The 21,240-nt window shown below is 41.8% G+C and overlaps 1 protein-coding gene across 1 annotated transcript in view; it reads left to right on the top strand.

Annotated features, from left to right (window-relative positions):
• The window catches only part of LEPR (leptin receptor), a 484,020-nt gene that overhangs the window by 359,583 nt on the left and 103,197 nt on the right, over nt 1-21,240 (top strand). Inside the window, exon 15 of the mRNA XM_053693687.1 lies at nt 9,225-9,404. Coding sequence (XP_053549662.1) covers nt 9,225-9,404 — 180 coding nt within the window. The remainder of the gene's footprint in view (nt 1-9,224; nt 9,405-21,240) is intronic.

The following is a 21,240-nucleotide window of genomic DNA, read 5'->3' on the forward strand; positions in this document are numbered from 1 at the left end:
ACTCTGTCTGTCTTACCACTCTGCCTGTTTAACCCTTGAATTGCTGGATTGCCTTATTGCTGAACTCTGTCTGACCACTCTGCCTGTTTAACCCTTGAATTGCTGGATTGCATCATCATTACTGAACTCTGCCTGTCTGACCACTCTGCCTGTTTAACCCTTGAATTGCTGGATTGCCTTATCATTGCTGAACTCTGCCTGTCTGACCACTCTGCTTGTTTAACCCTTGAATTGCTGGATTGCCTCATCATTACTGAACTCTGCCTGTCTGACCTTACTATTGGTTTACCCCTGAACTGCTAAACTGCTGGATTGTAATCTGTGAAGAAAATCACAAAGAGAGAGGGCGCCTCCTAGTGCAACTCTGTGGGAATGGTTGTAATCACAGGTCAGGTAGATAGTATAATACTCACAAAATGAGCAGCACCCATGTGCTAATTGATGCAGGCTGGGGAATTAACAGTGACCCAGCTACACTGATCCTGCGACAGGATGTTGGATCCAGGGAACAAGAAAAGCTCAGGCTTCCAAAGCGTAGTTAAAAAGTAATTTATTAAAAGTGAGGATGTATACAATATATCCAAACCATAAGAATAACAACAAATGTTTTAATAACAGTTGCAACGCGTTTCTCAGCCAGACTGGCTGTTTCATCAGGCACACTTAGGTGTTGGCAACAGTTTGGATAAACTGCTGGATTACCTTTGTTGCTGACCTCTGCCTGTTCCTGACCATTCTATTAGTTTACCCCTGTACTGCTATTCTGCTGTTGCCAAACTCAGCCAGTCTCTGACCATTCTCTGCCTTAACCTTATTGCCGTGAAGAACTACCCTGTCTACCATGAGGACTGCTTACCTAATTTCTTAAACTCACTTTGTTCTGGGATATTTCCTTATCCTTCCACTTAACGCCGGGATAAGAAGACTACTGGGCAAGTTTGGTCGGATAGGGAAATATCCCATGAGCATTACATTATACTTGGGCCATGGACCCAAATGAGGTAGCAAGAGCAGTCTCTTCAGGGACAGACCCTAGGAACCCACGCCATACACTTATAGAATGTGGCTTCTAAACTAGAGGCTATATTAGCTATGCTCTCCTAACTGGTTGTAGAGAAAAACACTGCTCCTGTTATTACACAGCCAGCCCCTGCTGCTAGTGCTGCAACTTCCCCCCTTTGTTCTGGAAGTATACCCCGGATACCGTTGCCTGACAAGTATCATGGTACTACCGACTGTAGGGGTTTTCTCAACCAGTGCTACACTTCCGCAATGATCCTCACACCTTCCAGACTCATCAGTCAAAGGTCACTTTTATCATTTCTTTATTGAAAGTCAAGGCCCTAGCCTTGGTCACTCCCCTTTTGGAACAGAGTGCTCAACTCCTGAACGATGCTGATGCCTTAATTTCTGCATTATCTTCTGTATTTGGCACCTTAGGCTGCACTTCTGCTGCAGAGTACTCTCTTTTGGATCTCCGCCAGAGCAATAGATCTGTGGCACAATATGCCATTGAATTTCGCACCTTGGCACATGAGACCAGTTGAGATGGCAGTGCTCTCAAAGTGGCCTTTGTATCAGTTTGGATTCTCACTTTCAGGAGAGATAAGCTGAGAGAGAGAGAGAGAACATGCAGAATCCTTCCCTCTCATCCTCCTACTCGTCCAGTCTCTAGACTATCCTCTAGCCCTTCAGCACCTCCATTTACCTCTGAAGAGGAAGCCATGGATCTCTCTTCCCTTAAGGCCTCTGAATCTGAAAGACAGAGAAGAAGGAGATTGAGACTGTGTTTCTATTGTGGTTCTAATTCACACCAACTCAAGAATTGTGATATACTGCTGGGAAAAGCCAACGCTTAGAGGATAACAGTGGGGTATCTCTAAGCGTGGCCACTACTAAATCCCCTCACTCTTCTTGGATCCTGGTAACTGTTACCCTTACCTTTCTTCAGAATTCTGTCCATGCTCAAGTCTTTATTGATTCAGGAGCAGCTGGACATTTTCTGGATCACCGTTTCATGATTCACGCAGGGTTGCCGCCTCTTCAGAAAAAACAATGTCTTAAATAACTACTCTGGATGGCAATCCACTTGGATCAGGTTTAATACCCTTAACCATGACTGTGGGAGTCCTACATACCGAACAATTGCAGTTCACTGTCATTCATTCTCCGGCACAACCGGTTATCCTTGGTCTTCCTTGGCTACGTAAAACACAATATTCAGTTCGACTGGACTGAGGGACAGTTGGCCTCCTGGGGTAAATCCTGTTTTCACTCCTGCCTGGCAAAAGTTACTCCACTGCATCACGTCGCTATAGCCAGCCTTCAGACCGCTTATAATTTTCCCTCAGTATATGCAGAATTTACAGATATTTTTGAAAAGAAAGCAGCTGATGTGCTGCCACCTGACCGTCCTTACAACTGCAAAATTTACCTTTTTTCCTGGAGCTCCACTTCCTAAAGGGAGGACTTATCCACTCTCCAAAGCCATGGAGGAATATATCCAAGAAAACCAAGCTAAAGGCTTTATTCGCCCTTCCTCCTCTCCTGCCAGGGCTGGCTTCAACCTTGTTCCAAATTATGACCTCTGTACATTGGTCCTTAAAAAGTCCTCAAAAGACTTTCTCCTGTTGCCTACAGAGTGACCTTGCCTAAGACCTTGCACATTCACATCTCCCTGCTCAAACCCTACATAACGAGTAAATATACTCGACTCAGACGTTCTTCTTCTCCACTCATGATTCAAGGGGAACCGGAGTATGAGGTTGCTAGGATCCTGGACTCCAGAATTAAACGTAGGCAGCTCCAATACCTCGTTCACTAGAAGGGTTACTTTGTGGTGGATCGATCCTGGGTCCCTGCCCTTGATGTGCATGCTCCATCTTTGGTCTTTAAATTCCATGCTACTCATCCTTTGAAACAGACTCTGGTTCCTGGAGGGAATCCTTGAGTAAGGGGCTACGTCACGCCGCTCCTCGGGTTCAGGCCACCTCTCTCATCCGTTATGGCCATTGCCATGGACATGGCGGTTGCTTCAGGTGCACAGCGATGATATCATCGCTGCACGTCCTGTCTTTCCTGATTCCGGTCCGGATCTCACCTGTGCTCTCCTTGGCGTGAATTCTGCAACTATGTAAGTACCTCAGTTGCTCTCATCTTTGCCCAAGTATAGGTGTTACTGTGTGTGCTCCTAGGTGCTTTATTAATTGTATTGCTGGATTGCCTTATAGTTGCTGAATTCTGCCTGTCTGACCACCCTGCCTTTTTAACCCTTGAATTGCTAAACTGCCTATCATTACTGAACTCTGCCTGTCTGACCTTTCTATTGGTTTACCCCGGAACTGCTAAACTGATGGATTACCCTTTGTTGCTGACCTCTGCCTGTTCCTGACCATTCTATTAGTTTACCCCTGTACTGCTATTTTGTTGGATTGCCTTTCTGTTGCTGCCAGTCTCTGACCATTCTCTGCCTTAATCTTATTGTCGTGAAGGACTACCCTTTCTACCGTGAGTATTGGTTACCTCATTTCTTAAACTCACTTTGTTCTGGGATATTCCCTTATCCTTCCACTTGACGCCGGGATAAGAAGACTACTGGCCAAGTTTGGTCTGATAGGGAAATATCTCATGAGCATTACACTGACGAGTGAACCAGCAATTGCTTTACCCTAAACATTTTCTGGGGATTGCAAGACATACTGAGCTTTCATCACTTCCTGTGAATTGTTATATTCTTTGAAACCCCGTGCCTATGCCACCATTTATATTAAGGTGCGTACTGCAATTTGGTTACTCATGGGCCCTCCTCAAACATGGGCACATAAACTCTTGCACAGTGACCATCGAGCTCTCAATACCTAGGAATCATTTATCACTGCTATGAATGTCCGCTATGATATTCCTCTATGCTCTGCTACTGCTCGTGGCACCTTACGATCTTTGCAACAGGGACGGAGACCAGTGGAGGACTACATTACTGAGTTAAGGGAGGTGCCCTCTGACACCGCATTTGACGATGTGGCTCTCATTGATCAGTTTTGCATCAGTCTTTCTGACCAACGTAAAGAGGAACTAGCCCAGATTGGAGTTCCTGCTACCCTAGAAGAATTAATTGTAGCAGTGACTCAATTCGATCGCCACTTTCGTGAAAGGAGGCAGGAGAGACAGAATGTCATGCTACTATTGCCTAGATGATCAGACTACTATCCTCCCCCAATTCCTGTAATGTCACCTGCTGCTGAAACTCCAGAACCTATGCAGATTGGGCTGGTTCATGGACCTCTATCTGCAGTAGAAAGAGCCAGAAGACAGAATCTCCATCTTTGTCTATTCTGTGCCAAGCCTGGTCATGTTTTAAAAAACTGTCCCATTAGACTAGTAACGGGCATGTTAGCAGCCTAGGCTACCTGTCTTAATTTGCCCATTTACAATTCCTCTTCTCACTTTGTCATTTCTGTTTTCCTGGAGCTGGATGAGAACGTCATTGAACTTTCTGCTATCATAGATTCTGGTGCCAGCAGCTGTTTTTTGGATGTCAACCTAGCCTCCAAATTATGCATTCCTATTCGACAGAATAATCTACCTTCACTGCTTCATATGGTGGATGGCAGTACTTTAGACACTTTAGGTCCAGTTACCCAAGAATCATACCCAATGGTTCTTCGTATTGGAACTCGGCATCAGGAGATTGTCATCTGGGATACTGTTCTGTCACCTTTATTTCCTGTCATGTTGGGTATTACATGGCTACGCAAACATAACCCACAGATCAAATGGATTAACGGCAACTATCATTTAAGTCTCTTCACTGTTTGCCTACTGCCTAATATCAAACCCACCACCCTCTTGGTTACACGTTGTAGACCAGATAACAGTACACATACATACATACATACATACATACATACATAAAAAGGCACATGCTGTAGAACATATAACAGTTCACATACACACATAGGCACACGCTGTAGAACATATAACAGTACACATACATACATAGGCACACGCTGTAGAACAGATAACAGTACACATACATACATAGGCACACGCTGTAGAACAGATAACAGTACACATACATACAAAGGCACACACTGTAGAACAGATAACAGTACACATACATACATAGGCACACGCTGTAGAACATATAACAGTTCACATACACACATAGGCACACGCTGTAGAACATATAACAGTACACATACATACATAGGCACACGCTGTAGAACATATAACAGTTCACATACACACATAGGCACACACTGTAGAACAGATAACAGTACACATACATACATAGGCACATGCTGTAGAACAGATAACAGTACACATACATACATAGGCACACGCTGTAGAACAGATAACAGTACACATACATACATAGGCACACGCTGTAGAACATATAACAGTTCACATACACACATAGGCACACGCTGTAGAACATATAACAGTACACATACACACATAGGCACACGCTGTAGAACAGATAACAGTACACATACATACATAGGCACATGCTGTAGAACAGATAACAGTACACATACATACATAGGCACACGCTGTAGAACAGATAACAGTACACATACATAGGCACACGCTGTAGAACAGATAACAGTACACATACATACATAGGCACACGCTGTAGAACAGATAACAGTACACATAAATACACAGGCACACGCTGTAGAACAGATAACAGTACACATACACACATAGGCACACGCTGTAGAACAGATAACTACACATACATACATAGGCACACGCTGTAGAACAGATAACAGTACACATACATAGGCACACGCTGTAGAACAGATAACAGTACACATACATAGGCACACGCTGTAGAACAGATAACAGTACACATACATACATAGGCACACGCTGTAGAACAGATAACAGTACACATACATACATAGGCACACGCTGTAGAACAGATAACAGTACACATACATAGGCACACGCTGTAGAACAGATAACAGTACACATACATAGGCACACGCTGTAGAACAGATAACAGTACACATACATACATAGGCACACGCTGTAGAACAGATAACAGTACACATACATACATAGGCACACTCTGTAGAACAGGTAACAGTACACATACATACATAGGCACACGCTGTAGAACAGATAACAGTACACATACATACATAGGCACACGCTGTAGAACAGATAACAGTACACATACACACATAGGCACACGCTGTAGAACAGATAACAGTACACATAGGCACACGCTGTAGAACAGATAACAGTACACATACATACATAGGCACACGCTGTAGAACAGATAACAGTACACATACATACATAGGCACACGCTGTAGAACAGATAACAGTACACATACATACATAGGCACACGCTGTAGAACAGATAACAGTACACATACATACATACATAGGCACACACTGTAGAACAGATAACAGTGCACATACATACATAGGCACACGCTGTAGAACAGATAACAGTACACATACATACATAGGCACACGCTGTAGAACAGATAACAGTACACATACATACATAGGCACACGCTGTAGAACAGATAACAGTACACATACTTACATAGGCACACGCTGTAGAACAGATAACAGTGCACATACATACATACATAGGCACACGCTGTAGAACAGATAACAGTACACACACATACATACATACATAGGCACACGCTGTAGAACAGATAACAGTACACATACATACATAGGCACACTCTGTAGAACAGATAACAGTACACATACATACATAGGCACACGCTGTAGAACAGATAACAGTACACATACATACATAGGCACACACTGTAGAACAGATAACAGTACACATACATAGGCACACGCTGTAGAACAGATAACAGTACACACACATACATAGGCACACGCTGTACAACAGATAACAGTACACATACATAGGCACACGCTGTAGAACAGATAACAGTACACATACATACATAGGCACACGCTGTAGAACAGATAACAGTACACATACATACATACGCACATGCTGTAGAACAGATAACAGTACACATACATACATAGGCACACGCTGTAGAACAGATAACAGTACACATACATACATACATAGGCACACGCTGTAGAACAGATAACAGTACACATACATACATAGGCACACGCTGTAGAACAGATAACAGTACACATACATACATAGGCACACGCTATAGAACAGATAACAGTACACATACATACATACGCACATGCTGTAGAACAGATAACAGTACACATACATACATAGGCACACGCTGTAGAACAGATAACAGTACACATACATACATACATAGGCACACGCTGTAGAACAGATAACAGTACACATACATACATAGGCACACGCTGTAGAACAGATAACAGTACACATACATACATAGGCACACGCTATAGAACAGATAACAGTATACATACATACATAGGCACACGCTGTAGAACACATAACAGTACACATACATAGGCACACGCTGTAGAACAGATAACAGTACACATACATACATAGGCACACGCTGTAGAACAGATAACAGTACACATACATACATACATAGGCACACGCTGTAGAACAGATAACAGTACACATACATACATAGGCACATGCTGTAGAACAGATAACAGTACACATACATACATAGACACACGCTGTAGAACAGATAACAGTACTCATACATACATAGGCACACGCTGTAGAACAGATAACAGTACACATACATACATAGGAACATGCTGTAGAACAGATAACAGTACACACACATACATAGGCACACGCTGTAGAACAGATAACAGTACACATACATACATAGGCACACGCTGTAGAACAGATAACAGTACACATACATACATAGGCACACGCTGTAGAACAGATAACAGTACACATACATACATAGGCACACGCTGTAGAACAGATAACAGTACACATACATAGGCACACGCTGTAGAACAGATAACAGTACACATACATACATAGGCACACGCTGTAGAACAGATAACAGTACACATACATACATAGGCACACGCTGTAGAACAGATAACAGTACACATACATACATAGGCACACGCTGTAGAACAGATAACAGTACACATACATAGGCACACGCTGTAGAACAGATAACAGTACACATACATACATAGGCACACGCTGTAGAACAGATAACAGTACACATACATACATAGGCACACGCTGTAGAACAGATAACAGTACACATACATACATACATAAGCACACGCTGTAGAACAGATAACAGTACACATACATACATACATAGGCACACGCTGTAGAACAGATAACAGTACACATACATACATACATAAGCACATGCTGTAGAACAGATAACAGTACACATACATACATACATACATAAGCACACGCTGTAGAACAGATAACAGTACACATACATAGGCACACGCTGTAGAACAGATAACAGTACACATACATACAAAGGCACACGCTGTAGAACAGATAACAGTACACATACATACATAGGCACACGCTGTAGAACAGGTAACAGTACACATACATACATAGGCACACGCTGTAGAACAGATAACAGTACACATACATAGGCACACGCTGTAGAACAGATAACAGTACACACACATACATAGGCACACGCTGTAGAACAGATAACAGTACACATACATACATAAGCACACGCTGTAGAACAGATAACAGTATACATACATACATAGGCACACGCTGTAGAACAGATAACAGTACACATACATACATAGGCACACGCTGTAGGACAGATAACAGTACACATACATACATACATAGGCACACGCTGTAGAACAGATAACAGTACACATACATACATAGGCACACGCTGTAGAACAGGTAACAGTACACATACATACATAGGCACACGCTGTAGAACAGATAACAGTACACATACATAGGCACACGCTGTAGAACAGATAACAGTACACACACATACATAGGCACACGCTGTAGAACAGAAAAACAAACACACAACTTATATAATCCTACAAGTTCTTTTTATTTTCAGCAGTGAGCTGGCACTGAGCCTTACAGCATTTTGGTTCTTACAGGATAGTATAAGAGAAATTAACCCTTTCTACATGAATGATTTTATATACTCTATCACAGAGATCCATAATGAAGTCTAATTATAGAAAGTGGTTTTCTGTGCCATTGTATATTTCATATAGAAGCAGCAGATGTGATGTTTACACTTTGTAATGAGAATATATCATTTATCTTCCAGTGAATATCGTGCAGACTTTCCGTGTATACCTTATAAACAGTAGCTGTGCAGTAGCGGTCTGGACTCTCTTACCAAGTGTTTCTAACCCGTCAGAACTGGTTGTCGAATGGCAGAACTTGAGAGAAGATCCAATCAAGTGGATATTTGTTCCTTCTAACATCAGCAGATATTACATTAATGGTAAGCAGTTTTGTATAAACATATAGGCCTAGATTACAAGTGGAGCACAAACATATTAGAGCTATTGGGTCCTAACACTGCTCAAGTTAAATAAATAGCTCTCTTGTTCTTGCACTCCTATTACAGTTAAATCAATAGCCCTTTTTTTTTATTGCACTCATATTACAGTTAAATCAATAGCCCTCTTGTTATTGCACTCCTATTACAGTTAAATAAATAGCTCTCTTGCTATTGTACTCCTATTACAGTTAAATCAATAGCCCTCTTGTTATTGCACTCATATTACAGTTAAATCAATAGCCCTCTTGTTATTGCACTCATATTACAGTTAAATCAATAGCCCTCTTGTTATTGCACTCATATTACAGTTAAATCAATAGCCCTCTTGTTATTGAACTCATATTACAGTTAAATCAATAGCCCTCTTGTTATTGCACTCATATTACAGTTAAATCAATAGCCCTCTTGTTATTGCACTCCTATTACAGTTAAATCAATAGCCCTCTTGTTATTGCACTCCTATTACAGTTAAATCAATAGCCCTCTTGTTCTTGCACTCATATTAGTTAAATCAATAGCCCTCTTGTTATTGCACTCATATTACAGTTAAATCAATAGCCCTCTTGTTATTGCACTCCTATTACAGTTAAATCAATAGCCCTCTTGTTATTGCACTCCTATTACAGTTAAATCAATAGCCCTCTTGTTATTGCACTCATATTACAGTTAAATCAATAGCCCTCTTGTTATTGCACTCATATTACAGTTAAATCAATAGCCCTCTTGTTATTGCACTCATATTACAGTTAAATCAATAGCCCTCTTGTTATTGGACTCATATTACAGTTAAATCAATAGCCCTCTTGTTCTCATATCACAAGTTAAAAGTAAAGTTATTACTTGAGAGACAGCCTCAGGCGCACTATAATCTGCAGGTCTCATAGCGCTGCCGCTCTAAATCCTTCATCCTCATAGACAGCTATAGGGAGTGCTAAAAACCTGTTCTGATTTTTGCTCAAGTGCTGACTCAAAAGTTCAATAAAGTTATAGAGGCTCTAAGAAATAGTTTATATTGCATTGTTCGCCATACAGAAGAAACATTTATTTTTTTTATATTCAGTATAAATATATATATATAGTATAATATATAAAAATATATTTATATGATGGAAACACTGTTGTGTTCCTATAGTTTAAGTTGAGAATGTCAAGGTTTCTCAGTCTCACACCAAACTGCGGGTTCAGTACGTTGGTAATTTGAACCCTGTTATGCTCATAGAACTGAGGGTTAACACAGATAGATTCTAGAGCTAACCATAGGTTAAACAATAAGCTGTTTTAGCTATAGTTGTTGGCAGTGAGGAAACACACACTAATATTTACAGAGTACTCTAGTATAGTTCATAAGCTGCAGAAACCGATAACTCCCAATATCAGCAATATCAACAGAGGATTCACAAGGAGTGTAGAGAATGTCAAGTCTAAAAAAAACTTCCATGATTCAAATAGGGTATGCAATTTTAAACAACTTATCAATTTACTTTCATCACCAATTTTGCTTTGTTCTCTTGGTATTCTTAGTTGAAAGCTAAACCTAGGAGGTTCATACGCTAATTTCTTAGGCCTTGAAGGCCACCTTTAATCTAAATGCATTTTGACAGTTTTTCACCACTAGAGGGCGTTAGTTCATGTGTTTCATATAGATAACATTGAGTTCATGCACGTGAATTTACGGAGGAGTGAACACTGATTGGCTAGAATGCAAGTCTGTCAAAAGAACTGAAATAAGGGGGCAGTCTGCAGAGGCTTAGATACAAGGTAATTGCAGAGGTTAAACGTTTATTATAACTGTGTTGGTTATGCAAAACTTGGCAATGGGTAATTATGGGATTATCTTTCTTTTAAAACAACAATAATTCTGGTGTTGACTGTCCCTTTAAGTGATTAGGTTTAGTAGTTTTGAAGATATTTGAGATTTAAAAAACAGGCGCATGAGTTGAAAATGCCTTAGACTTAACATTGGGGATTCTGACAAGTTTATCTAAGGATCTGCTGCATGGATTTGACTGAAATTCTGTATTTGAATAGATTGTGTTGTGAGGATCTGCCATTACACTGGGGGAAAATATGTCTGATTAGTATAAGAATTATTTTACACTAAAATCCAAGATGGAGCCATAAGTATATTTTTGCTCGTGCATGTTGCTTGTTTTGTGAACACTGAGGGCTAGATTATGAGTGCAGCCGTAATTACCGCGCCTACGTGCATGCCAACTCTACTCGACTTCTGCTCTTTGCGTGCATCGGGTAATGCATTGAAAGTAAATCTTTTTTGCTTGTGTGCTAACCTGATGTGCGCAAAGAGCAGAAGTTACAATATCACGACTGCATTATCTTACTCTCCCATCGACTTCAATGGGAGAGAAATGAGGGGGGTAAAATAACACCCATACTTGCGCTAACCTGTATCACCATAAGCCCCCTATGACCCCTAAGCCACATAGCCCACCGCAAAATACCCCTCTACAGTATTAACCCCTAACTTGCCGCATAGCCCTCTGCAAAGTAACCCACTACACTATTAATCTCTAACCCGCCACAACCCCCACTGCAAAATAACCACCTACAATAATAATCCTTAAACCACCGAAAAGTAACCCGCTACACTATTAACCCCTTAACTGCCACAATCCCCACAGCAAAGTAACCTACTAACATCTAACCCTCTTAACCAGTTATCTTCATCCCGGCGGCGGTCTTCTTATCTTCATCCCGGCAGAGGTCTTCTTATTTTCATTGCGGCGGCGGTCTTCTTATCTTCATCCCGGTGGCAGTCTTCTTATCTTCATCCCAGCAGAGGTCTTCTTATCTTCATCCCAGCGGAGGTCTTCTTATCTTCATCCCAGCGGAGGTCTTCTTATCTTCATCCCAGCGGAGGTCTTATTTTCATTGCGGCGGCGGTCTTCTTATCTTCATCCCGGCGGTTGTCTTATCTTCATCCCGGTGGCAGTCTTCTTATCTTCATCCCAGCGGAGGTCTTCTTATCTTCATCCCAGAGGAGGTCTTCTTATCTTCATCCCAGCGGAGGTCTTATTTTCATTGCGGTGGCGGTCTTCTTATCTTCATCCCGGCGGTTGTCTTATCTTCATCCCGGTGGCAGTCTTCTTATCTTCATCCCAGCGGAGGTCTTCTTATCTTCATCCCAGCGGAGGTCTTCTTATCTTCATCCCAGCGGAGGTCTTCTTATTTTCATTGCGGCAGCGTTCTTCTTATCTTCATCCCGGCGGTTGTCTTATCTTCATCCCGGCGGTTGTCTTATCTTCATCCCGGCGGCAGTCTTCTTATCTTCATCCCAGCGGAGGTCTTCTTATCTTCATCCCAGCGGTTAAGTGTAAGGGGGCAGGAGTGTGAGGCATACAGGGTAGGGAGTGAGGGGTATAGGAGCAGGGCCATAATAGTTACAGGATCAGAAGAATAAGGGCAGGGGCTGATGAACCATTTTCAAAACCAACTTGATCACAATTAGCTATATTTGTAATTTATCAGCAGCATTTTTTTTTTATTATCGTGTTAGTGCACAACGGCCCTATACACTACATGCGCCTGTCCTGCTTTTCTCATCACAATCCAAATTCTTGATACTGTTATGTGACCAGTTTTCATTTATCAAATTTGACAGCTAAAAGGATTCGATAAACCCCAGAGAACATAATTTTTACTTTAATACTGAGTACCCCAAAACTTTTTGACTGTGCATGGACAAAACAACTAAAATTACACGCTGGCACGTGGGATGACAATGTGACCTACAGAATCAAATGCATCCTGCTCCATTAAAGTTATAAATGAACAACAAGCAATTAGCCAAATCAATGAACCATCAGACACACAATCCCACCTTACCAATAATGCCCCTGTTCAGACCCCTTAGATACACATACCTACAGATGTGGAGGAAAGTACTGAAGTTTGCCGAAATGCATGTTGGCAAGCCACAGTCCGTGTAAGAATGTCCTTTATACAGACAAAACAAAAGTAGGGCTTTTTGTCAAATCACAACTCAATGTTTACAGGAAAAAAACAGAATTTATGCTTACCTGATAAATTACTTTCTCCAACGGTGTGTCCGGTCCACGGCGTCATCCTTACTTGTGGGATATTCTCTTCCCCAACAGGAAATGGCAAAGAGTCCCAGCAAAGCTGGTCACATGATCCCTCCTAGGCTCCGCCCACCCCAGTCATTCGACCGACGGACAGGAGGAAATATATATAGGAGAAACCATATGATACCGTGGTGACTGTAGTTAGAGAAAATAATTCATCAGACCTGATTAAAAAACCAGGGCGGGCCGTGGACCGGACACACCGTTGGAGAAAGTAATTTATCAGGTAAGCATAAATTCTGTTTTCTCCAACATTGGTGTGTCCGGTCCACGGCGTCATCCTTACTTGTGGGAACCAATACCAAAGCTTTAGGACACGGATGAAGGGAGGGAGCAAATCAGGTCACCTAAATGGAAGGCACCACGGCTTGCAAAACCTTTCTCCCAAAAATAGCCTCCGAAGAAGCAAAAGTATCAAATTTGTAAAATTTGGCAAAAGTGTGCAGTGAAGACCAAGTCGCTGCCTTACATATCTGGTCAACAGAAGCCTCGTTCTTGAAGGCCCATGTGGAAGCCACAGCCCTAGCGGAGTGAGCTGTGATTCTTTCAGGAGGCTGCCGTCCGGCAGTCTCATAAGCCAATCGGATAATGCTTTTAAGCCAAAAGGAAAGAGAGGTAGAAGTCGCTTTTTGACCTCTCCTTTTACCAGAATAAACAACAAACAAGGAAGATGTTTGTCTGAAATCTTTAGTAGCCTCTAAATAGAATTTTAGAGCACGGACTACGTCCAAATTGTGTAACAAACGTTCCTTCTTTGAAACTAGATTCGGACACAAAGAAGGTACAACTATCTCCTGGTTAATATTTTTGTTGGAAACAACTTTCGGAAGAAAACCAGGCTTAGTACGCAAAACCACCTTATCTGCATGGAACACCAGATAGGGCGGAGAACACTGCAGAGCAGATAACTCTGAAACTCTTCTAGCAGAAGAAATTGCAACCAAAAACAAAACTTTCCAAGATAATAACTTAATATCTACGGAATGTAAGGGTTCAAACGGAACCCCTTGAAGAACTGAAAGAACTAGATTTAGACTCCAGGGAGGAGTCAAAGGTCTGTAAACAGGCTTGATCCTAACCAGAGCCTGAACAAATGCTTGAACATCTGGCACAGCTGCCAGTCTTTTGTGAAGTAAAACAGATAAAGCAGAGATCTGTCCCTTCAGAGAACTTGCAGATAATCCTTTCTCCAAACCTTCTTGTAGAAAGGATAGAATCTTAGGAATTTTTATCTTGTTCCATGGGAATCCTTTAGATTCACACCAACAGATATATTTTTTTCCATATTTTATGGTAAATTTTTCTAGTTACAGGCTTTCTAGCCTGAATCAGAGTATCTATTACAGAATCTGAAAACCCACGCTTTGATAAAATCAAGCGTTCAATCTCCAAGCCGTCAGTTGGAGGGAAACCAGATTCGGATGTTCGAATGGACCCTGAACAAGAAGGTCCTGTCTCAAAGGTAGCTTCCATGGTGGAGCCGATGACATATTCACCAGGTCTGCATACCAAGTCCTGCGTGGCCACGCAGGAGCTATCAAGATCACTGAGGCCCTCTCCTGATTGATCCTGGCTACCAGCCTGGGGATGAGAGGAAATGGTGGGAATACATAAGCTAGGTTGAAGGTCCAAGGTGCTACTAGTGCATCTACTAGGGTCGCCTTGGGATCCCTGGATCTGGACCCGTAGCAAGGAACCTTGAAGTTCTGACGAGACGCCATCAGATCCATGTCTGGAATGCCCCATAATTGAGTTATTTGGGCAAAGATTTCCGGATGGAGTTCCCACTCCCCCGGATGGAATGTCTGACGACTCAGAAAATCCGCTTCCCAATTTTCCACTCCTGGGATGTGGATCGCAGACAAGTGGCAGGAGTGATCCTCCGCCCATTGAATTATCTTGGTCACTTCTTTCATCGCCAGGGAAGTCCTTGTTCCCCCCTGATGATTGATATATGCAACGGTCGTCATGTTGGCTGACTGAAACCTTATGAATTTGGCCTTTGCTAGTTGAGGCCAAGCTCTGAGAGCATTGAATATCGCTCTCAGTTCCAGAATGTTTATCGGGAGAAGAGACTCTTCCCGAGACCATAGACCCTGAGCTTTCAGGGATTCCCAGACCGCGCCCCAGCCCACTAGGCTGGCGTCGGTCGTGACAATGACCCACTCTGGTCTGCGGAAGCTCATTCCCTGTGACAGATTGTCCAGGGTCAGCCACCAACGGAGTGAATCTCTGGTCTTTTGATCTACTTGAATCGTCGGAGACAAGTCTGTATAATCCCCATTCCACTGTCTGAGCATGCACAGTTGTAATGGTCTTAGATGAATTCGTGCAAAAGGAACTATGTCCATTGTTGCAACCATCAATCCTATTACTTCCATGCACTGCGCTATGGAAGGACGAGGAACAGAATGAAGTACTTGACAAGAGCTTAGAAGTTTTGATTTTCTGACCTCTGTCAGAAAAATCCTCATTTCTAAGGAATCTATTATTGTTCCCAAGAAGGGAACTCTTGTTGACGGGGACAGAGAACTTTTTTCTTTGTTCACCTTCCATCCGTGAGATCTGAGAAAGGCTAGGACGATGTCCGTATGAGCCTTTGCTTTTGACAGGGACAACGCTTGAATCAGGATGTCGTCCAAGTAAGGTACTACTGCAATGCCCCTTGGTCTTAGAACCGCTAGAAGGGACCCTAGTACCTTTGTGAAAATCCTTGGAGCAGTAGCTAATCCAAATGGAAGTGCCATAAACTGGTAATGCTTGTCCAGAAAAGCGAACCTTAGGAACTGATGATGTTCCTTGTGGATAGGAATATGTAGGTACGCATCCTTTAAATCCACGGTAGTCATAAATTGATTTTCCTGGATAGTAGGTAGGATCGTTCGAATAGTTTCCATTTTGAACGATGGTACCCTGAGAAATTTGTTTAGGATCTTTAGATCCAAAATTGGTCTGAATGTTCCCTCTTTTTTGGGAACTATGAACAGATTGGAATAAAATCCCATTCCTTGTTCTCTTATTGGAACTGGATGTATCACTCCCATCTTTAACAGGTCTTCTACACAATGTAAGAATGCCTGTCTCTTTATTTGGTTTGAAGATAATTGAGACCTGTGGAACCTTCCCCTTGGGGGTAGTTCCTTGAATTCCAGGAGATAACCTTGAGAAACTATTTCTAGCGCCCAAGGATCCTGAACATCTCTTGCCCAAGCCTGAGCAAAGAGAGAAAGTCTGCCCCCCACTAGATCCGGTCCCGGATCGGGGGCTATCCCTTCATGCTGTTTTGGTAGCAATGGTAGGCTTCTTGGCCTGCTTACCCTTGTTCCAGCCTTGCATTGGTTTCCAGGCTGGTTTGGGTTGTGAAGTATTACCCTCTTGCTTAGAGGATACAGAAAGGGACGAAAATTAGGCTTATTATTAGCCTTAAAAGACCTATCCTGTGGGAGGGCGTGGCCCTTTCCCCCAGTGATGTCTGAAATAATCTCTTTCAAATCAGGTCCAAATAATGTTTTACCTTTGAAAGGAATGTTAAGCAATTTTGTCTTGGAAGACACATCCGCTGACCAAGACTTTAGCCAAAGCACTCTGCGCGCCACGACAGCAAACCCTGAATTTTTCGCCGCTAATCTAGCTAATTGCAAAGCGGCATCTAAAACAAAAGAGTTAGCCAATTTAAGTGCTTGAACTCTGTCCATAACCTCCTCATACGAAGATTCTTTACTGAGCGATTTTTCTAGTTCTTTGAACCAGAAACACGCTGCCGTAGTGACAGGAACAATGCATGAAATTGGTTGTAGAAGGTAACCTTGCTGTACAAAAATCTTTTTAAGCAAACCCTCTAATTTCTTATCCATAGGATCTTTGAAATCACAACTATCTTCGATAGGAATAGTAGTGCGTTTGTTTAGAGTAGAAACCGCCCCCTCGACCTTGGGGACTGTCTGCCATAAGTCCTTTCTGGGGTCGACTATAGGAAATAATTTCTTAAATATAGGGGGGGGAACAAAAGGTATGCCGGGCCATTCCCACTCTTTATTTACTATGTCCGCCACCCGCTTGGGTATAGGAAAAGCGTCGGGGGGCACCGGAACCTCTAGGAACTTTTCCATCTTACATAATTTCTCTGGAATGACCAAATTGTCACAATCATCCAGAGTAGATAACACCTCCTTAAGCAGTGCGCGGAGATGTTCTAATTTAAATTTAAATGTCACAACATCAGGTTCAGCTTGATGAGAAATTTTTCCTGAATCTGAAATTTCTCCATCAGACAAAACCTCCCTCATGGCCCCTTGAGATTGGTGTGAGGGTATGTCAGAACAGTTATCATCAGCGTCCTCTTGCTCTTCAGTGTTTAAAACAGAGCAATCACGCTTTCTCTGATAAGTAGGCATTTTGGATAAAAGATTTGCCATGGAGTTATCCATTACAGCCGTTAATTGTTGCATGGTAATAAGTATTGGCGCACTAGATGTACTAGGGGCCTCCTGTGTGGGCAAAACTGGTGTAGACACAGTAGGGGATGATGTAGTATCATGTTTACTCCCCTCATTTGAGGAATCATCTTAGGCAATATCATTATCTGTTGCATTACTGTCCTTACTTTGTTTGGACACTATGGCACAATTATCACATAAATTTAAATGGGGAGACACCTTGGCTTTCATACATATAGAACATAGCTTATCTGATGGTACAGACATGTTAAACAGGCTTAAACTTGTCAACAAAGCACAAAAAACGTTTTAAAATAAAACCGTTACTGTCACTTTAAATTTCAAACTGAAAACACTTTATTACTGAATATGTGAAAAAGTATGAAGGAATTGTTCAAAATTCACCAAAATTTCACCACAGTGTCTTAAAGCATTAAAAGTATTGCACACCAAATTTCAGAGCTTTAACCCTTAAATTAACGGAACCGGAGCCGTTTTTACATTTAACCCCTATACAGTCCCAGAATGAGGCTCTGTCTATAACTAGAAAGGCCCCCATCTGAAAAAGGTGTCCAACACAGTGCCTGCCGTTTTTCTAAACGTTCCCCAAGATTATAATACCAATAATTAGTTAGAATCTGCATAATATGCCTAGTAAAGCAATTGTTTTAGCCCAGAAAAATGTCTACCAGTTTTGAAGCCCTTTTTGAAGCCCTTTATTTTTTTATGTTTAACTAAGAAAATGGCTTACCGGTCCCCATGAGGGGAAATGACAGCCTTCCAGCATTACATAGTCTTGTTAGAAATATGGCCAGTTATACCTTAAGCAGAAAAGACTGCTAACTGTTTCCCCCAACTGAAGTTACTTCATCTCAACAGTCCTGTGTGGAAACAGCAATCGATTTTAGTTACTGTCTGCTAAAATCATCTTCCTCTTACAAACAGAAATCTTCATCCTTTTCTGTTTCAGAGTAAATAGTACATACCAGCACTATTTTAAAATAACAAACACTTGATAGAAGAATAAAAACTACATTTAAACACCAAAAAACTCTTAACCATCTCCGTGGAGATGTTGCCTGTGCAACGGCAAAGAGAATGACTGGGGTGGGTGGAGCCTAGGAGGGATCATGTGACCAGCTTTGCTGGGACTCTTTGCCATTTCCTGTTGGGGAAGAGAATATCCCACAAGTAAGGATGACGCCGTGGACCGGACACACCAATGTTGGAGAAAGAAGCTTTTAAAGACAATAACACAATCCCTGCTGTGATACACAGAGTAGGCTCAGTGATGTTTTGGGGTTGCTTTACTGTCTCTGGCACTGGGTACATAGAATCTGTTCAGGGCACAATGAAATCAGAAAACTATTGATTGCAGTTATTGTCTACAAAGGCCGTGCTCCGAAATATCAGGTTACGAATATCAATGTCTGCCGTGCTATTCTCATTTATTTTACCGTTTAAAGTAATATGTGAAGTCATAAATCCTAAGTGAAGTTTCTGTTCTGTTACATTTGAAATGAACGATGGTGGATACCAAATACTTTTGTCAATTTTTACTTAGTTTAGAGACTTTTGTGCGTTTTCCTAAAAAATTGGAAGGGTACCAATTCTTTTGACCAATTCTGTATCTCTACGGCTTTGAAGTATTATAGGTTAACTGCACAAGTCACCTATTACAATCACTACACCCTTTTAAAAGGAATAAGTCGACATGAATGTTAATTAACATGTGATGTAATCACTGAAGCCCTAAAAATCATCTTTTCTTTTTCACTGTGCACGTCATTTTACTATTACAAATCACTAGATTATTCAGACAGAGAACTATTTCACATTTTTGGGAGGTATATTTTGAGCTTCGGGGGTTTTAACGACAGAAGCATTTTGTGATTGTGATAACAGGAAAAGCACTGAATAGCAGCCTATGGGGCCGAATGATCAAGCTCCGAACTTGTCCACTGCCTCTGAGGCTGCGGTCTTCAATCCACCCAATCCTATGCGATCAGGCTGATTGACACCGCTAGCGGCCAATTGGCCCCGAATCTGCAGGGGGCGGCATTGCACAAGCAGTTCATCTAAGCAGCACAGAGTGATCTTGATAGTTACAGGGTCAGGAAGGTTAGGGCTACAGGACTCCAGCCAAGGCATTGAGTTAAATTGCAGGAGAAAATACATTATAAATCTATAATAAAAAGACAATACAATAGCCAATTATTCAAAAGTTTAAATGAGCACTAGAATTTTTTCTAACAAATTTCAAAATTGACTTCAATTTGCCAGCCCCCTGTATCATGTGAGAGCCATCAGCCAATCACAGACTCATATACATATTCACTGGGAATTCTTGTGCATGCTCAGTAGTAGCTGGTGCATATAAAAAGACACAATTTCTCTTGCAAGATGTATCGAGTCCACGGATTCATCCATACTTGTGGGATATTCTCATTCTTTACAGGAAGTGGCAAAGAGCACCCACAGCAGAGCTGTCTATATAGCTCCTCCCTTAGCTCCACCCCCCAGTCATTCCTTTTCCTACTCTAAGTACTTGGAAGGGTAAAGTGAGTGTGGTGACAAAAATGTTAGTTTTTATTTTCTCAAGCAAAAGTTTGTTATTTTAAATGGTACCGGTGTGTACTATTCACTCTCTGGCAGAAAAGGGATGAAGATTTCTGCAAGGAGGTTGATGATCTTAGCACTTTGTAACTAAGATCCACTGCTGTTCCCACAGAGGCTGAGGAGTACAAGAAAACTTCAGTTGGGGGAACGGTTTGCAGGCTAAACTGCACTGAGGTATGTTCAGTCAATTTTTTTTTTTCTAGACAGACTGTGATAATTCTAGAAAAGGCTGGCAGTATCCCCATGAGGGAAGGGTAAGCTGTATTCAGACACTTAGTATGGAATCCCAGCTTGCATAAAGGGCTCAGTTGTGACACTGGTGACACTTATAGGAAAAACGCTTTTTATTGAAAAATGTAAGGACTTTAAGGGGTCATTGTGGCTTATTTAAGGGTTATTAACCCACATGGCTAGTTTAGAAACACTTTGGTGTGTTTCTTTTAGGCCCCATAACATCGAGTGAGGTGGGAGGGGCCTATTTTCACGCCTCAGTTGCGCAGTTTCTTTTACACAGAAGACATCCAGCTGCTTCTCCAGAGGGTCCTGCTGAGTTTGAGGGCCTAAAAGAAGTTTTTTCCCCACAAATCTATCCTTAAGGGCAGGTAGGCGCCACAGCAG

This window comes from Bombina bombina, chromosome 10, assembly GCF_027579735.1.
Source record: "Bombina bombina isolate aBomBom1 chromosome 10, aBomBom1.pri, whole genome shotgun sequence".
Taxonomy (NCBI): Eukaryota; Metazoa; Chordata; class Amphibia; order Anura; family Bombinatoridae; genus Bombina; species Bombina bombina.